The 18,759-nt window shown below is 49.2% G+C and overlaps 1 protein-coding gene across 5 annotated transcripts in view; it reads right to left on the minus strand.

The window, feature by feature from the left end:
* Positions 1–18,759, minus strand: part of HECTD4 (HECT domain E3 ubiquitin protein ligase 4) — a 130,235-nt gene that overhangs the window by 4,299 nt on the left and 107,177 nt on the right. For 4 of the 5 annotated variants that reach the window (XM_054997015.1, XM_054997013.1, XM_054997014.1 and 1 more), the window contains exons 57-73: positions 17,799–18,004; positions 15,645–15,775; positions 15,166–15,371; positions 13,508–13,687; positions 11,527–12,830; positions 10,405–10,612; positions 9,082–9,305; positions 7,829–7,980; positions 6,686–6,792; positions 5,724–5,847; positions 5,385–5,575; positions 5,089–5,235; positions 4,643–4,762; positions 4,319–4,474; positions 3,807–3,910; positions 3,430–3,651; positions 1,075–1,241 (exon numbers count right to left, since the gene is read on the minus strand). In XM_054997015.1, the coding sequence (XP_054852990.1) occupies positions 1,075–1,241; positions 3,430–3,651; positions 3,807–3,910; positions 4,319–4,474; positions 4,643–4,762; positions 5,089–5,235; positions 5,385–5,575; positions 5,724–5,847; positions 6,686–6,792; positions 7,829–7,980; positions 9,082–9,305; positions 10,405–10,612; positions 11,527–12,830; positions 13,508–13,687; positions 15,166–15,371; positions 15,645–15,775; positions 17,799–18,004 (3,949 nt within the window). The remainder of the gene's footprint in view (positions 1–1,074; positions 1,242–3,429; positions 3,652–3,806; positions 3,911–4,318; positions 4,475–4,642; positions 4,763–5,088; positions 5,236–5,384; positions 5,576–5,723; positions 5,848–6,685; positions 6,793–7,828; positions 7,981–9,081; positions 9,306–10,404; positions 10,613–11,526; positions 12,831–13,507; positions 13,688–15,165; positions 15,372–15,644; positions 15,776–17,798; positions 18,005–18,759) is intronic. The other variant, XM_054997012.1, reaches the window with a different exon arrangement.

Consider the following 18,759-nt stretch of genomic DNA (forward strand, 5'->3'; position numbering starts at 1 on the left):
GGCCTGTGCAGCCTCGCGGAACAGCTTCCAGGCTGACTTTCAGTTCTCAGGCCCCGTTTCCACTGGCTCCATCCCACTCACTCTTAGCTATCCTTCTCCCTATTTTCAGTTCTCTGTGTTTTTAAATTTGGTACTGTAAAGCTTCCATCTTCGGGCTTTAACTGTGTGCACTGTGTTCAACTGATTTAATTTTACACAAGTTGATGAGCCTTAAAGATGGGGTTGGCCAAATAGAGAGTTTTATTATCTTAAGATTTGTCCTGGAAAAAGAAAGGTGTACACTGTCTGGGGTGCCCAGTCAAAGAGAGTGATTTATAGTTACAGAAATTTAAGTTTAACTAGCTGCCAATCCTACCTACCTACCTGGCCTTACCACTTCGGACTCAAAATGGCTAACAAAGCAGTAAGGACACAAAAACGCAACAGTCCATCAACAAGGGCAATGTGTTTGGGCACAGAGGAAGGCCAAACTGAGTAGTCTTGGGAAATCACAAACAGGGATGTTAGATTAATTCTGGGTTTCCCCGAGAAATGGGCATTTAGCTAGCAAAAATTCTGATATGCATGTTGAAGACATAATCATACTGCAGAATCAACTGTGCTGGAGGCACCTGGATTTGCCTTCACGTTTGCCAACTATCAGGTTCTCCCTTTTTTTGCTTTCAGAGAAGTCGCGCACACAGAGAGTGGAATGCAAAAAAGCAGCCAGCACTCACAGGCTGCTGAAAAGCAAAGGGGCTTCTACACCATGGGTAGGTTTGCCTGCCGTGCATCACGCGGGTTCCTGTCCTTCTCCACTGCTTCCGTGATCCTCTTGCTCCCTGCTTCCATACGGGACCCTCTCCTTACCTGTCCCTCTGCCACCCCATCACAGAATACATGCAAATCCAAATGACAGAAGCAGCCACAGTCTGAGTTTACGCAGCCTTTTCCAAACAAGCTCCTGGGCACACCAGTCTTGGAAGGTCTGCTGTGGCTGCCTCCACGGCCCAGGGCCACCCCAGACTCTCTGCCCAGCCCACACTCTCCTCTCCCGCCCTCTCTGCTCTTTGCTTAGCTTCGTGTACAACTCACACGACAGGAATGTGCCTGCCCCGGGCACACAGCTCCACTTCCTCTCCCGTCATAGTTGGGTAGGTGAACTTGCAGCTGGGTTTGTTGGGACAGTCAGGGCTCTCCATTGCCAGGTGCTGAGAAGCGATCTCGGCACACAAGGCCTCCAGCTCCGCCTCGTCGTTGAGCTACAGCAACATCAGAGAGGATGTCGTAGGGGATGGCGGGACAAACTTTTATTATTATTTTTTATTTATTATTTGTTTTACTTCTAGCCCGCCCTCTGGACGGGTTACAGCAATATATATATATATATATATAAATAGAAGGATAAAAACATTTAGAACACAATAAAATCAGAATTATCAACAAGTACAGATTTCAGCTCCTAAGGTGGAAGCCCATTTCATTCCTCCCTACCAATCATACACAGGGGAGAAAGGGGGCGGTGCAAGTTGGTATAATTGTACTACAACTTCACCTGTGTGGGGGGGGGGGAAGAGAAGAGATGGCTATATAGGCCCCCCACCCTGACGAGACACCAGTAGGAAGGCTTATTTGATGGATCTAGAACTGGCCTCAACCATATGCCTGGTGGAACATCTTTATCTTGCAGGCCTGCTGAGAAGACAGAAGGTCTCGGCAGGCCTGGGTGTCCTCCAACAGAGAGTTCCTCCAGGTTGGGGCCAGGACTGAAAAAGCCCTGGTCCTGGTCGAGGCCAGTCAGGCCTCCCTGGGGCCAGGGACCAACGGTAGGTGTTTACCTGCTGATCTGAGTACTCTCTGGGGTACATATGGGGAAAGGTAGTCCCTCAGGTATGTTGGGCAATAAAGCAAGCTAAGGGCAAAAGCCCGAATGCAGAACCAGCCCAGCCACAGCACGTAACTGGACAAGCAGGAGTCCTCAGTTCATTGCAACAGAGGGAGCTTGTCTGCACACACACAAGGAACGCTTGATCATGCACAATCTGCTGGACAACAAGGAAGGCAACAGTCAGGCACAGAAGAAGGCCCACTGTGAACAAGTCCTGTGCAGTGGGGATACTTACCAGGGTACTGCAAAAATCATACATATATTGTCCCGACCGTGGACAAGCACTTACAACCAGGAGGGTTCAAGACTCTAGAAAGAATGGGCGCTAAAGGTGGGGCAAGAACAGCCAGAGCCAGAATCGTCCCTGGTCCCACAAAGGATGCTAGAAGCACTAAAGTAGCAGCTGAGAAAACTGCCGGGGAAAGACGAAAGAATCTTCTCGGGGCAGAGCAATGAGGAAGCAGGACAGAGGAGAGAGGCCCTGCCCAGGATGAGTGGCATGGCCACAGGCCTGGATTGGACTGGAGCCAGAAGGAAGAGAGGGAGGAAACGCCCCGTCTTGAAGGCTCCTTTGGGCCTTGCCCAGGACTCAGAAGGAGCCCTCCCAATGAGACACTCCAATGTCTTTTTGCCTCCTCTTTCTGGGACCAATTACTGCCTCCGTTATTCAGAACGGATGTGCTCAGAAGGAGCTGAATCTCTTCCAGAAAACTGCACTGTGTTAGATTTTTTAATTGTATTTTTAAAAAGACATCACTTTAAAGCTGAATCAGCATCAGGAATAAATGTTCTGTAGCACTGCCTAAATTATGGCCTCTGTAAAAAGCCAAATCCTTCTGGGAATGCAACGCAAACAGCTGCTGAATGGAGTGGCATTGAGCCATCGCCAAAAGCCATACTCATTCTTAGTTTCTGAGCAAGATGCCTGAGGAAAGCTAAGGTGAACACCTGACGCCACCGTTTGCTGGATATCTGTGCCCCCACATTCACACAGCAGCCAATCAAGGGCCAATTTTCAGCAATGTTAGGGGTTCAACATGCTAGGAGTGTCAGACTTATCTTACAGGTCAATACAATCAATCCAAGATTGGTTAAAGGGATGGCTGGTTGTAGATGCATTTCAGGACCGGCCTTGAAAAAATCTTCAAAATGTCTCACTTCCCTCTTCTGTGCACCAGATCACTATACAGAATCTCCCCACCACCTGACCTCCCTATTGCCTATCTGAGCCCCACCAGATTTCTTGAGGATATCACCCAGCCAGACTTGCGGGGGGGGGGGGGCTTGGGGTGGATCCTGCAGCTCCTTCTGCTGATGGTGGCGCTTCCCCCCCAACGCAAGCGACCCTCTTAAGACACAGGAAGGTTCCTTGAGCTGTAGGAAAAGCACTGCCATGGGTGGGATGGATCTGTGAGGTCCCGCCTCCTCTGAGTAACTCAGTCCAAGGCAGGTCCTGCTCAAAACCACCAAAGGCCCCCCCTTCCCAATCGTCGGCTGCCCAGCAGTTTCTATGACCTCCGGAAATAAAGCAGGGGGAGAGGAGGGTGGCACCCGGGACTTACGTTTTCAAATTTTTTAATATAGTTGTAGGTGAGTATGTCTGCTTCCTGGAGGTCAAGGTCTGGATCCAGCGGTTCTCCCACCAGGGTCTTCCAGAAGGAGGGCAGAAGGTCCAGGGGAAGGGGGACATCAGCCCGAATGGCAATGCCCAACAGCTGCCCGAAGAAGTGCAGCAGCTGCTCCTCTCCATAGCTGATGGGGCTGGGTGTCAGAATGTACTTGCCCTAATGACAGAGAAGAGTGTTGATCAAGAGCCCAGTCCGGGGGGCCGGGTGGGTGGGTGGGATAAAGCAGATTGTGCTCTCCCCCCCACCAAGAGGCCAGACCTTGCACCAGAAGGGCAGTATTTTCTCCCTCTGTATTGCCCGGGACAGTGTACCTTGTTTTTATTGACTGCTGAGCTGGGACAAAGCAAGAGGAGGGACAGCAACGAACTCTGGAGCTCCTTACAGACCTGCCACAGGAAGTGACGGAAAGAGCCACCTGCAAGAAGCCGAGACGGACCCTTCAGAGCCACGCCCAAGCCGCCCGGGGTCCTGCTCCTCCGCAGATGTCTCCTCAGCTCTTCACTCGCTTAAGGGAGGACAGAGCTACAAGCCAGCCAACCACCATTCTGAAAATACTCTCCGTTTGACATCCCACAAGTTCCATCAAGAAGAACTGGAAAATGATCTTGAAATCAACCCCACTAACAGCAGCCAGGGCCATGGATGGTGGTGGGAGGTGGGCAGTGCAGAGATTCCCCCTCAGCGGAACAGGACTTTGGGGGGCAGCAGGGGTGGGATTTAAGATAAATATTCTGCTCCCCACAAACGCAAAGGTAGGCCTTGCAACGTTAGTGCTGCTTGAAAACAAATCAGGTAGTCAAACGGTGACATGAAAGCCCCTTACTGGTGCCGTGGACCTCTTCGCCTGTAAAACGAATGTTAAAAGCATAGGTCGGATCGCCTCCGCTGGCCAATTTCACGCAAAGCTGTGAAGACGGGACACAGGCAAGCTGCCGGGCAGCCTGGCAGAAGTAGGAGTTTTCGGAAGAACGAATCTCTCCTGTCAGCCACCCGTGGGTGAGGTGGGGGGCACAAAGAGAAAGAAAAAATAATCTAGGTTTGCACTTGTCGGAATTCCCACAGCCCTGAAATCATGACTTCCTCCTCTTCACCCCAGCCAGTCATGCAACATTTCCTATAGAAATAACAAAACGGGCGCCAAGAATACCTCCAACTATTTCCAGTGGATCCAGGGTGATCTCGGGGGCTGCATGATCAGCTGTCCTTTGCACGGTGGCATTTAGCACCCGGTTCATGACAGTCACTTTTGTGTCGTAAAAGATGAATCCTAAAGAATGACCCAAGGAATCGATTGAGTGGTTCTTCCTCTGGGAACAGCCCCACCCCAGAAATACCTGCTGGGCGATCTGGGGTTCTGGCAGGGACTAGGAGTTCCCCTGTGAGTCCCTTTCTCAGAGTGACGCACATACTGCTCCTCCACTACTGCCTGTGGATTGGGGCTACTCAGAAACAAAGGAGACCAGCCTGCTCCCTGCCCCTTCCACCCAAACCACAATCTAGTTCGTTTCTCCCATTAGGAATCTGAAGTATTGCAAAATGAGTCCCCTCTCCCTTCTGGCTCAGCTACGCTCATAGGTAGCGCACAACTCTCACCTTTGGCCACTTGCAGCAGTGCTGCAATGCTGTTTGTGTACATTTCAGTTTGGCGCAGCTCCACCAGTGGCAGGAAGAAAGTCTCCAGGGTTGTATTGAGGGACTGAAGTAGTGCAAAACGCAGGCGCAAGCTTTCAACGGGAACATCTACACGGGAGAAAGAGAGACCAGCAAGTGAGAAGGGAGGGAAGGAGAACGGACTGCTGCTTGGGCCACCAGCTCTCCACTTCGCCCAGGACTGAGCCAGCATGCCGCGTCTGGCCCACCAGAACCCCAGCCTGGAGCGCCACGCATACTCAGCAGGCAGGAGACGCGGGGGTCAGCCGTGTCGGCAGGGTCCAAGTACACTTCATGCGGGTGGAGTCGAGCTGGGGTGATTGCCAGATGACGGCAGAGACGGTTGATGTACTGAACAAGGGCAACATCCATTTCCAAGGACCACTTGCGGGAAGCCTTCTGAGCATGTCTGGAGTCGATGCAGGCACACCTGGGGACACGGGGAGGTCGCAACGTGAAAGACTGGTGTCCGTGGTCACGTCTGAATCAGCCTGACGGATGGTGTCGAGGGGCAAGACACAGAAGCCACCCGCCTCTTGAACATCTGCAAGTGAAGTGTTATTCAGCCCCTCCCTCACCTTTCAAAATGGAGGTCATAACCACACGACAAAATGGCTCGCCACACACTCCGGATGTCCTGTTTTGCCCGATCGATGACAAATCTGTGAAATCCGTCCAGGGTCAGATATTTCTCTTCGGGAACTAAGAGAGGTATCAAGAGAGCATTCAACAGAGAGCTTAAAACAACAGCCACGCTGCTGGGCTAACTCCCCCACCCCCACCCCTCACCAGTGTGTCAGGCCCCTGCTTAATCAATGCGTTTGCTATGGTCAAAGACCAGCATAACGCAGAAGCAAGAAATTACACTACCCTGAAATACGATTTTAAATGTAATACCCCCTTCTTTCTAGTTTCAAAATTACAGTCTACTCTGGAATTTTATTAACTTCCCTTCCCTTTTACAGCACACTGATGGGTTTCTGTGAAACATAAAATACATGGAAAAAACAATTTCACAGCAGTTAAAATAAGAACAGCCAAAGCTAACAGAATATAACCAGTTCAACCATCAATTACAGGCAGCAACCCATTCAACACTGCAAAAGAACTGCCTAAGGGAAAAGGTCCAAATTACACTCAAGAAACCTACAAGAGAGCAGGTATGTCAGACCCCTTTAAGCAGAATCCCTCAGGTAGGGCTCCACTGCAGAGAAGGCCCTGCTGCTCATAGCCTTCAAGGGGGGGGCATATGAAATAGGACCTGCCCTGACAATTTCACACCTCTATGAAAGTGAGTGTGGGAACAGAAGTATCCGAGGAGACTTTCCTTCAAATACCCTCCAAGCCTCATGGTGCCCCACTCTCCAGCCATCCATGATATCGAAATGGCTCAAGCTGGGAACTTTTTACCAAGCAGAGCTGGAACGCAGATCGGCTTGGGAGGAAGCCACCTGGAGGCTTAGGTGCTGCAAATCTGTCCTGTGCTGCCACCGCTCTCTTGGGGAAAGGAGGGAAGCATTTCACCCCCCCGGGGCCTCACCCTCCTGCTTCTTCGTGGGCGATTTGTCGGGGTCCTTTTCATCAGGTTTGCTTTTCTCCGGGGATTTGGGTTTCACCATTGGCTTCTTTTCACTCAAGGCTGTCCTGCTAAGAGAGAGGAAATTTCCATGTCACAATGTAAGTTTTCAGCGGCATTTGAGAGTCCTTGTGGGATAACTGTTCACACATACTTAGTGGTGTTTTTTTCCAGCCTGCCTGGAGGTATAGAACCCAAACTAAACATTTAGGACAAGAATTGTGGCACTGTGATCCTAGCTACGGCTTCTGAAGTCCATCCCAGGTACCAACAAACCCCAAATGGAAGTTAAGGATTAAAGCTCACTCGCTTGTTGACTTAACAACTAAAGAGATTTGGGCTGTTCAGGATATCTTCCCATTAAGACATACATCCCCTTCTAGAACAGCAAGGTTATATTGGACACACCTGCCTTTCTTTTTATCAGCACCTGGGAAATGTACTAGCAGCAGGCACTGAGAGATGATCCCCCTTTCAGTAAGAGGTATCAGCCTACACCCACTTTCTTTTAAAGTTTCTATCCCTCATGGATGCAAATATGGGTTCAAAAGCCAATGGACAGTGCCTGCTTAAATGCATAATTTCTTGCCCTCTTACATGGTTAAGCAGGAGGAAAATAAAACAGTGACCAGTGAGCAAGTCTGCTCTAGTGTATGCCACTTTGTGTAATTCATTTAGATTCTTATTTTTCTTGGCACAGAATTTCTCTGTGTGTGTTTTTAAAGCGCTGTATAGAAACAATCCCAAATACCCGATTTCACATAATCCAGAGCAGAATCCTGACCACCCGAGAGAACGCAAGGACCCATCAGGCAGCTCAGGAAGGAGCTACGTGCCAACTCCAGTGCCAGTCTGCTCCTCCGCCCCCTTCCCCAATCTAAAAATGGAGGCAGACGCTCAAGCAGCCACCATAGTCCTCATGGGTGAGGGGACATGGTGGCTCCACACGCTTTTAACGACACTGAAAACTGCCTTTTCCTGAGGATGGTTTCTAGGTTGCCAGGGGCCCCCCAGAGCATGCGAGGCGTCTTGCAGTCCCTTGCACCGCACCAAAAGAGCCGCTTTGGAAGCACGGGGGTCATTTACACAAAGACCAGTGGCTCTCACCTGACACTGTTGAGCACAGCCTTCTCCTTGGCTGGTGGTTTTGTGATGGGCCGCTTAGTGCTCACAACTTTCACCGGGTGTTGCTCTTTGCCTGCCTTGCTGTACTTGCTCTTGTCAAACTTTGGCTTGGGAGCCCCGTATTTCCTCAGAATCTTCAAAAATGAGAAAGGTTAGCTGGCGCCCAGGACTCATACTGTCACACGAAGATGGACATATTCTACAAAAGGCACACGATGCATGCACAAAAAGGGGTTACGGGCAAAGGAGTCAGCACCCCAAGAATCTCCATCCTCTCATTCGTAGCAAAGAGAAACTTGAAAGGATTTCTTGAGAAACTTTAGGAAGCCATGGCGGGGGAAAGACAGGCTTCTCAGCAGCTGCTAAGGAACACAGCTGCCGCACCTGCATTGTTATGTCTCTCTCCTTCCTGTGATCAGCAGAGTAGCTGGTGCAGAACACCACAGCCTGACTATTACCAGAAACGGTGAAACATGCATATCACTTTCAGTTTGCAGCCATTCCATTGGCTTCCCGTCAGCTATCGGGCTCACAATTCAAAGTTTGGCTATCACATATTTGGCTACCCCTCATATTCACAACAGGACTGCCTCTCTTCCTATGCTCTGCCACAGCAGCCGTGCTCATCTGCACAGGGCCTTCTGCAGCTACCACTCTGCCCACGGACAGAATCAACAGCTCCCCGCACAGGCGCATCCTCTGTGGTAACCCCCTCCTCATGGAATGGCCTAGATGGAGCGATCAGGAAAGCTCCCACTCTCTGGGTTTTCTGCAAACCGTGCAAAACTGAATTACTCAGGAGGGCTTTTTTAACAAGACTGTGCCGTAAAGGAATAGTTCAGAGAAATGCGCTGAAATGGGACAGAGACTGCAGGCCAGAGTGCTGTCCGTTGCTGTAAGTACGCTCCGACTGGATAGTTCCACAATGGGTCATGCGTCATTTCAACTTACTCATGCCTTTTCATCAGTTCTGCATCAGTTTTGTGCTTGTTTTCAAATGTCTGCAGTCCATACTCTATGGTATTCTCTACTGAATGCTTATTGACTGTCTCAGCCATTGTTTGCATTGACTTATACTGTGTGATCCACCTTGAATCTCAATGAGAAAGGTGGGCTATAAATAGCATAAATAAACAAAACACAAGTCCATGCACATAACATACACGTTGCAGAACTTGGTACAGAACTTTCACTCCTTTAGGCATAGGTAGAATTAGACAAAATGTAATGCTTACCTGCGTGAGCTGATCCTCCAGGACCTTCTTTGGGGGCCGGACGTTGGTGAAGAAGGCATACAGGAGATTCCCTGGTGTCTGGGCATTTATCTGCTCTTTGCTCAGATAAATCTCAGCCACTTTGGTGGGTTTCGTGGGAGTCAGGCTCAGCATTTGCTCAGAATGGAGGCAGCTTTTAAATATCTCAGTGAGGACTTCACGAGCACCTGACACAAGCTTCTCTCCTGGTGGAAACAATTTTTTAGAAATTGCAAGAGGATGTTAACAAAGCGGGTTCGAAACCGTTTCCTTTTATCCAGCCCTTAAAAGCACTGCTCTTAACACATCTACTTTTCATTCTTAAAAAAGCATTCGTACACTTCCTTGTGACTCATTTCTGTTTTATATTCATTTCTGCTCCCACTGTGCTGGTGGCTGGGACTGCTGCTGCTTGTGGAAAGCCCAGTCCTCCAGGAGCCAAGTTGCGGGGCGGGGGAAGGATCTCATTCCCTCCTCCTTTGACGCTTCCCAAAGCATCACCTCCTTGGCGGGCCTGCCCGAACGTCGCTCTGAGGGGGCCCGTCCAACATTGTCAGAAACCCTGATTCTCTAGGACGCACCAAGGCACTGGGGAAGGCGGAAAGAGACCGCCTAGTGGCTGGCCGGTCAGAATCCTGCCTGCCTAGCGCTGCAAATCCTGGCAGCAGCCCCAGCCCTTAGCACTGAAAGTGCCTGCATGCATGGGGTGGTACAAGGGGTACGGAGAGCAGGAGGAATGCAGGCAGCTTCTCAGGATCCAGGTCAATGAATACAGTTTCAGGAGGATAGCTGTGTAGGTCCGCAGGAGAAGAGCAGGAGTCAGGTCCAGTAGCACCTTAAAGACCAATGAGATATCCCAAGGCATATAAGCTTTCGAGAGTCTTGAAAGCGTATTCCTTGGGAAATCTCATAGGGCAATGAATTACTTTTATTTGTTGCTTTTCCTACTCACTTCTGCAATTCAAACAAACACGACATTTCTATTAGTTTGGGAATGAATGCACATCCCCACTTCTAACCAGGGCCCAAACCTTTCATAGTTCTGAATGAATTTTTAAATGTGGAGGTGCTTTCGTGACCGCATTTCATCAGAGTGGCTTGCAAAAGGGTCCTGCGATGCTCAAGGCCACTTGCAAGCAGCACGGTTGGCTCTTTTTCTTCTTTTTTGCTGCACCAGCACAAGCTATCAGAATCTTTCCACTACACAAGTCTCACAGAAACAAGTTCTCACTCTCACACACACATATAGAAACACACACACGTGTGTGTGCGCACACGGCACTCGCTTCTTGAGAAAGCACACACCTTTCATAGTTTTGTCATTGAAGTAGTCTTCAAGTGCGGGGCTTCCTTGTGTGTCAAACAAACTCTGGTTCACAGTCGAGACGGTTAAAATCTCCTCCGTGGACATTTCCATGAGCTCATCCTCCCCATCGAGACTGGATAATCCAATCAAATCACTGCTGTTAAATAAACTGGCCCGGATCTTCTCTGTTTTAGCCTTGGATCTTATCTGGAGTAACAACGGAAGGCACTTATCAGAGACTGGGATGGTAAACCAGTTCTGTCACCCAACAGTTACCTCTTCTTGTGTCCCCATGACTCTCAATTTCTGCCTAATCCTGCACCAACAGCTCCTCCCCGCTTCTCCCTCAACTGTAAGCTTACTTGGCATCCCCCCAACCACGTTTTCAAAATCCAGAATCAAGAACCCTGGATTACATTAAATCAAATGTTTATAATATTAAGAAACATTTTAAGCAGCATTACTTGTGAAATGCACCTTGCCTGACATTTCAGAAGAGCTGCCACGTGTCAATCTGCTACAGCAAGAACAGCAAATCAGACTGGGCCCTGCAGCTCAGTTCCTCCGATGGTTAACCATCACCCTAAACCTAACCCTGTCCACGTGCAAACGCGACATCTGCCTGGATCTGAGCATTTTCAGCTGTGGCTCCCACCTCGCAGAACTGCCTGCCTGAGGAGGCCGGGAAGCTCCTCCCTCCCAGCACCATCCTGCAGAATGTGCAAGACAGAAATGTTCAGGAGGGCTTTTTTTAATACGGGGTAATGAATAGCACTGCAGTCTATTGCACTGTTCGTTGCATTATCTTGTTCTTACTGCATGGTGCTTCATTTTTCTGCATTGTTTATGGCATGGCATGCCTTAGTCTTTTGTTGGTACTGTTTTCTAACTTGATAAATCTAATCCTATTGAATTGTTAGCTGGAGGTTTTATGCTGTCTCATTGCGTAATTTTTATATTTTGCATCTGCAATCTGCCTTGAGTCTCAGTGAGAAAGAAAACATAGTAAATACAGATAAAAATACGAAGTAAACACATTGATAGAAATAAACTCTGAATAAACTGTGCATGTTAAAAAACCTGTCTAAGTGAATTCGCTTCCCCATAAACCTGTTTTTTACCTCCACAACTGCAAACCCTTTGATGGGCCTTGATGGGACCGGTTGACTGTCCAGCGACGTCACAGTGTACATGGACCCAACATCCGACGCCGATGCCGTCTCCACACTGTCAACGGGCTCTCCGAGGCTGCCTAGGCTGCCTAGGCTCCCAGTGCTACAAAGGGAAAGGTCTAAACTCTCCTGACTGGAAACCACATGCGGTTCTAGCAATCCGGGAGGAAGGGGCACCTCTGGGCCCATCTGAAACTGGTCTACAGAGATGTCACTGATCGTCCGGGAGATCCCCTGGGAGCTGCAAAGGGAGGCCTGGCTAGTGGAGGCCGACGCACTGACGCTCATGGCTGGGGTGATGCTGCTGGAGCTGCTGATATCCAAGCTCTCCACACCGCTGGTGACCACCGGCTTGTCCAGCTCAGTCCTGCATTCCCCTCCCTCTGCTTTGTCCTTTACTTTTTTAGGACCTTCCTCCTGTAAAGGGATGTAAATCTCATCCTTGAAGACCCCGCCGTGAGCATTGCAGGCCTTACGAATGGCATTCCGCACAGTCCCCTCTTCCAGGTGGGTGGGGATCCCCGAAATCACCAGCAAGCGGCTATGAGCAGTTGTCCCAACCAAGGCTTGGCAAGCGTCTGTGACAGCGTCATTTGTCACGCCAAGCCCCTGGGGGTCTTTCCTGGTTAGATGCCTGAGAATTATGAGCAAGGTTAGAGCCCGGTGGAACCACAACATGTCCTCTGGCTTGCTCCCACCTATGCTCAGCATGGTCGTGTCTGTTTCAGGCACGCGGGATGAAGTCCGTTTCCCTGAAGACGACGTCTTCTCTCGCTTCATTTTTACCTTTTTCCTCTTTGACAGGAGGCTTGGGCTCTGGGGGGTCTGCCCCGGAGAGGAGGAGGAGGAAGAGGAAGAATCACTGAGATTTGGGCCGCTAGTTGAAGACATCGCACTGGCCGTTATGCCCATACTGATAGGCAGGGTCACTTCTGCTACAGCCAGGCAAACTTCCATCAGCGCATGGAAATAGGTGGAAAATCTGCCCTGGTCCGCTCCTCCAACACCTGACCCTGCACAAGTGTTTCCGGGTGCCCAGTTCTGGGTTTCTTCATCATACAGCTTATGGAGTTCTGACTGGAGAGCCATTAACATAGCCAGACAAGGATTTAGGTGGAGCGCAATGGAGGAAGACAGCCCTGCTGGGTTCTTCTTCTGCTCCAGGTTGTGAATTTTACGAAGCAGTTCGGCCAAGAGGTGAAACAGCAGCTCTTTCACACAGGCCGCCATATTTGTTGTCCACAGGAAGTTCCCTAGGAATATTGAAACAGGACAGAGAGAAAATTGGGCACTTCTAAAACATTCTACGTATGTGACAGAATCGGTTGGGGGAGTGTGCGTCTAACACAATAGTGCGTGTGAAGACTGACAGCCTGAACCGTGCAGAGCCCTTGCAATGGGCTTGCACTGCAGTCTGCACTGAGGCTGTGCAGCTCTACTCCACACTTAGCCAACAGGGCAGACAACGCCCAGCTCCGTCCGCCATGCCATTAAAAACCCTCCTTTTCCATTCCAGGGGTGGCAGCAGTGTGGGAAAGTGCCAATGAAGGTGGCATCTGCCAGGCCCATTGTGATACTTTAGATGCCACCTTAGATGCCATTCCTGGGCTTGGGTCCTCTTCCCGCTAGAGCCAGTGAAGCCCTTCCTACAGGGCAGCTTTCCTGGATGAAACGTATTAAAGTGTACACAACAAGGAGTGGATGATGAAGCCTTTTTGCCAGAACTGGGACCCTGAGGCTAAATGCAAGAAACATTTGCCTCCAAGAGCTCTTCGACGATTTGCTCCATGTGAACTTTCTTAGTTTCCCCCCCCCCACTTTCTGAGCATGGAAGGGAGGGCTACGGTTTCCTGTTGGGCCTAATACTGCCAGGCAGATGAGGATCCCCGTGTCTGAATGCAGGGGCTGCAAGAAGGATCTCCACTCTCACCTAAGATTTCCACCACTTGCAGGAGAACGGAGGCAGGGACTGTGTCCAACTCCTCTTCAGATTTCCCATCACCTTCATCCAGTTTCCATGTCAGGAGCTGTTCTGCAAATGCCATGGCCAAGGGGAACTCCAGGGGAAGGGAGTGCAAGACAAGCACAGCTCCCGGAGGGGGTGACACGCCTTGAATGAGACCCACAGAAATGGAGGAGCTGCTGCTGCTCACTTCTAGCATCAGTGCCCCCTCCCTCTCTCTCTCTCACACACAACACAACACACACACACACACACACACACACACACACACACACACAGCCTAAAAGAAAAGCTTGCAACAAAGGGGGAAAAGATATTAAACTCCCTCACCCCTCGTCCACTGCCAGCAGGCATGCTTTTGGAATTCTCTCAAGACATATTTTCCCACCAATCAGAACATTATTAAAAAACTTCTTTTGCAGTACCTGAGTGCCTGCACTGTACAGAGCTAAACTATAGTCCTTTTCACATTGGGACTTTAAAACATTTCAGTATCTGTTCTGCTTCCCATGTCTGCAGGAATTTCACAACTGCAAGGTTGTCATGGGACACAGTACCGATGTTTGTCCGCGGTATCCCCGATTTTTCTCCCTGTGGACATGCTGTGACTTTATTTTGAAGCCGCTGCTGAGTCGCGTCTGGCCCAATTAATGTCAGAGCGAACTCTATATTCCCCTTCTGCTTCTCTTCTCCCCCCTCTCCTTTACTCTGGGAGCTGATTGGTCTGTATGGAATTAACCACTCCCACCCTTCTCAGTTCTCTGAACTTTTCCACCATTTTTATCAGTAAAGCGAGGTAAGGGTCATTGGCTAATTCACCCTTGGCTTCCTTCCTCCCAGGTATCCATGCACTCTCTTATTTTTTTTTCAAAGCCAGGAATGATTCCTAACATTGCTGCTTATTCCCTGCTGGCTCTAAAAGCCAAGAAACGCTTAAATGGCTGCTTTTCCCTTCCTCCCTCGAGGGTATTGCACACTTTCTTTTTTTTCAAAGCCAGGAATGAGTTGTAAAGTTGCTGTGTTGTAACGTTACTGCTCATTTCTCCAGGCTTTAAAAGCCAGGAAAGGTTTAAATGTCTGCTTTTCCCTCTCTCCCAGTGCACAGCTATTTGCAAAACAAACCCTTTCCTGGGTTGGCTTTAAAAAAATAAATGAGAGTGGAACAAGCACAAAAAGTACATGTTTTCCCCCAGAACTCTGCCACCAATTGCCTTTCCAGTGGGCATGGAACAGCCCAATCAGCAAATATGGGGGGAGGGGGTTCCAACATTGCAACATTACTACGCCTGCTCAAAGTTTTTAAAAAAAGTGTGACATGAATTGCAAAGTCCCAAAACTGCACCGAGGCTTCAAAGCCCATCTAAAATGAAAAATAAGTCGCCAAATTGAAACTGCCTCAGACAGCGTGGAACACGGGGGTGCCATGCCAAAGCCATTGTGATTGTAGCAAATGCTCATAAATTGAGGTTTAAACCATAAGTGTGAAAAAGGCCTATAATCCAGACATGCTCCTACCCAAGATCTTGCTCTGGTGGCTGCTTGCACCTAGGCACTCTGCCGTCTGCTGCAGATACCAAATCCTGTTCTAAGTAGGTGTGCACACTTGCTTTTTAGTTTAAGCTTACCAAGTTTGATGTGGACTTTGTCTGTGGAGATGATGACTGAAGGGTACTGGTTAGTTGTGGGGGGTGGAGTCAGGCCTGTGTTGGTTGGAGAAGCATCCCGAGGGTAGCATACAGCCTCAGTGAGGTTCAGCTGGCCATTCCTCTTTACTTTGTGACCGAGGCCATAGATAAAAACCCGGGCCCAAGGAGCCTTATACAGGGAAGAGCTAGAAAACAAGGGAAGGAATGTTTGCTGAAGCTTTAACACAGCAAAGCTCTCTGTGCAGGGATCTATCATTCTGCCTAGATGACTTTGTAAGCATCACCTATGCTAATGGGCCTGCTTAAAATTATTACTACATTGTATAAATAATCTTCCTTATCCATGGCCATCCAGTTTTAAAATGACTCTGGCCAAAATAAACATGGCAGAGTTCTTGAGCGGCCAGGTGCATTTTCAAAGACGAATCCCCACCCTCTCTGTATTCATTGTCACTCACTCTTTACGGAATCCAGACTGACTCTCCTTACAGGACACAACTACAAAGGCCGCGCCGGGGAAAGTAACATCCATGTTGACTTTCGACTCAGAAATAGGGAACTCCTCAGAAGGGAACTGTTCAGGAGCATTCTGAAAACAGTATTTTAAACAGTCAAAACCACCAAATGGAAACACAGCCAGCCCTTCTCAAATTCCAAACTAACACAGAGATGTATCATGTGTCCCACAAATTTCTGCAGTCACAAGATGCTGCCTCCTCATGCTGAAAAGGCTGAACAGAGATAAAGATGTGAAATCCTCCCTCCAATTTCCTCCCATTTTTTCTGACTTTATTTCATTCTTCCAATGCAATAAAATCTGGAAATTTCAGAGAGCACTGAAAAAAAACTCTGAAGTATTTACTCCTTCCTTTGAATGGAACAAAGTGCTTCTTAAGACCAAGTTTTACTCAACCAAAATATGCATTATGAAAATGTTTGTGTAAGACAATCTACAGCATTAGGGAATTTCTGTGTATTCTGCAGATACATTACAATATTTTCAAGGCTAGATTATTTATTCAAGTGTGACTAATTTTGTCCACAATTACTATTTATATTTCTAATCTGTCTTCTTACTCACTCTCAAGGCTGTATGTATGATGTCACATGTATGGTGACAGTACACTACTGAGCTCATTGATATTATAATGACGGTATCCAAAGATGTCCGTACTCCAGTTGTTCCACCACTACAGTACTTGTGTTTTCTATTTTTGACCATTACTTCTCCTGCCTTCCATATGACAAAAACTAGGATACCTCCACCGCATGAAGGTGCAGCACTTTGCAGTTCTCTTTCTAATACTGACCTTATTTTGCATGAAGAAAACCAGGGCCAAGTAGTGCAATTTTACATGCCAAGTGATAACTTATGCCTTTTATATTGTAAAAGTTGTAAAATCACATCCTTGGGCACCCCAGCTTTGGTGGAGAAGGGGTGTAACAGGGCCCCCACCCTAAGTATGCTAAGGCTGAAGGAGGTGCCCTAAGGGTCTGCAGGAGTACAGGAGGAGCAGATATTTTTATTTATTTCAAATTTGTATTCCACCCTCCCCGCAAGCGGGATAGGAGTAAGGTCAGACACCCAGTATTGGTTTTTGATGGAGTAAAGCCCTCCACAACAGCGAAGGACTCCTTGGGAGAAAAGCCATACTCAGGAGTCAGGAGCAGGCATGGGAAATCAAGAACTGGGCATGCCCAGAGAGCTGAAGGATGGAGCTGGCTGGAACCAGCTAGGACTGGGGAAGGAGAGTAGCCAGCTAGGCCTGGTCTCTGTACAGGTCTGCGGGGACACAAAACTCCCCGGGGCCAGGAAGGCAGCATTCCTGGCCAAGGGGCCCTAATGATCGTTGGTGGTGGTTTAGCTACCTCAGGTCTTCACCCTGCAGGAAGGGTGCAGTGGCCTGAGGTAGGGGTCACAAAGGCCTGGTAAAGGACTCAGACTAGGAGAGCAGGCCTAGAGCCTGCGTGAAAGCCAACTGTGGGGATCAGGAGTACAGAGGCCTGGCTGCAGGGTGGCCGCTAACCTCTGGGACTGGTGACTGGAACTGAGCTAAGCAATCACAGGGCAACCACCTCTGTATTTCTGGGGTCAAAAGATGTGACATCCTTGGTGCAGAGTGGTGTGACCCCTGGCCTGTGACCTTCACAGGTCTGTATTTTATTTTGTTCTCAAAATGTTCATTCTCCCCTCCATCTGGCCCCATGGCTTCAAATTATGCATCACACGTGCTGATTTGCGGGTGGAACTTGAGGCGGACTTGGGGCAAGAGCCAGAAAACACCCTCCGGCTGCAAATCTCGATCCCACCCTGCAGAAATGAACGGCTGGAAGGTGCAGCTGATCTTATTTCTGCTGGAGGCCAACGGCTGTGGTTGTATTTGGTATCTGCGTGGCTCGTGTTTAAGTTATCTTCATATTCTGAAGGATACTGCTGCCAATAAACTACACCGAATCTTCCTTTTCTGCCACTTTTGCCCTCCAGTCCCCCTTTGGAATTTTCTGCATCCACTCTTGCAAGAATACTCTTACCAAAAAAAAGGTGTTTTATTAAGGAAGGAGGATTTTAGGAACGAGACCGGAACGTTTCCAGGACTTGATTTTCCACTTGCCTGTAAGAAGCAACAGATCTGTTTTGTCAGGTCAAGCAGGCTGTCCTCCCCCTGATGCAGGGTCCGTGTGATGGCGACAGAGAGCCACTCTTGGACTGTCTGGGAATTGCCCTGGTAGAAGAGGTCTGTGGCTGAGCAATTCTGGGAATGTATGCAGTGCTGAAGGGACTGAGCTAGGAGGATAGAGCTGGAGCTGATGGTTCCATCTGTCAAGGAAGGGAGGCGCACAGGACTATCAACACACCGATTTTCAAAAGCCTGCTCTCGCTCACCCCACCAGGTTGCTAGGAAAGACTGATGACATACCTTAAACAGGGCTGCACTTACCGTTGCTCACCTAGGTCTTCGTGCAGGCACACGCTGGGAACTGCGTCTGCGCAGGCCAGCCACTCGGAACAGGATTTCTTTAGCTTACAGGCTATTAAGGGGGGGGCCCACCTCCCCTGCGATCTGCTCCGAGCCAGTTTTTCCCGCTGAAACAGTCACGTGGTTGGGAAGGTTGCCCCTTCCTTTCCCCAGTTCTCCTGGGCCGCCGCAACTCTCTTATTTTAACTAATTATTTATTATTATTTACTTTTTTCATTTTTTTAAAAAAAAAGTTCACAGTGGGGCGGGAGGGGGTGAAACGTGTGCCTGCACGAAGACCTAGATGAGCTTACAGGTGAGTGCAACCCTGCTTTCACCTATGGTCTTCAGTGCAGTCCCGCACTGGGAGACTAGCAAGCTACTCCCCAGGTGCCGGGGTGAGCTCTCAGGCAAAGGGAGACTGCAGGACCACCTGTCCTACTGCTACTTCCTTCCGGGCTACCAGCACTTGACACGGCCTTCTCCCATAACGCTGCTTTCAAACGGGAGGCACCATCTCCTCTTGTCTTAGGGGCAAACAGTTGGCAATGCTTGCATCGTTCAACGATGTGGCCCCCTCCCAGGCACGCCAAACACAGGGAGTTGCTGTCAGTTT

This window comes from Eublepharis macularius, chromosome 13, assembly GCF_028583425.1.
Source record: "Eublepharis macularius isolate TG4126 chromosome 13, MPM_Emac_v1.0, whole genome shotgun sequence".
In the NCBI taxonomy this organism is placed as follows: domain Eukaryota; kingdom Metazoa; phylum Chordata; class Lepidosauria; order Squamata; family Eublepharidae; genus Eublepharis; species Eublepharis macularius.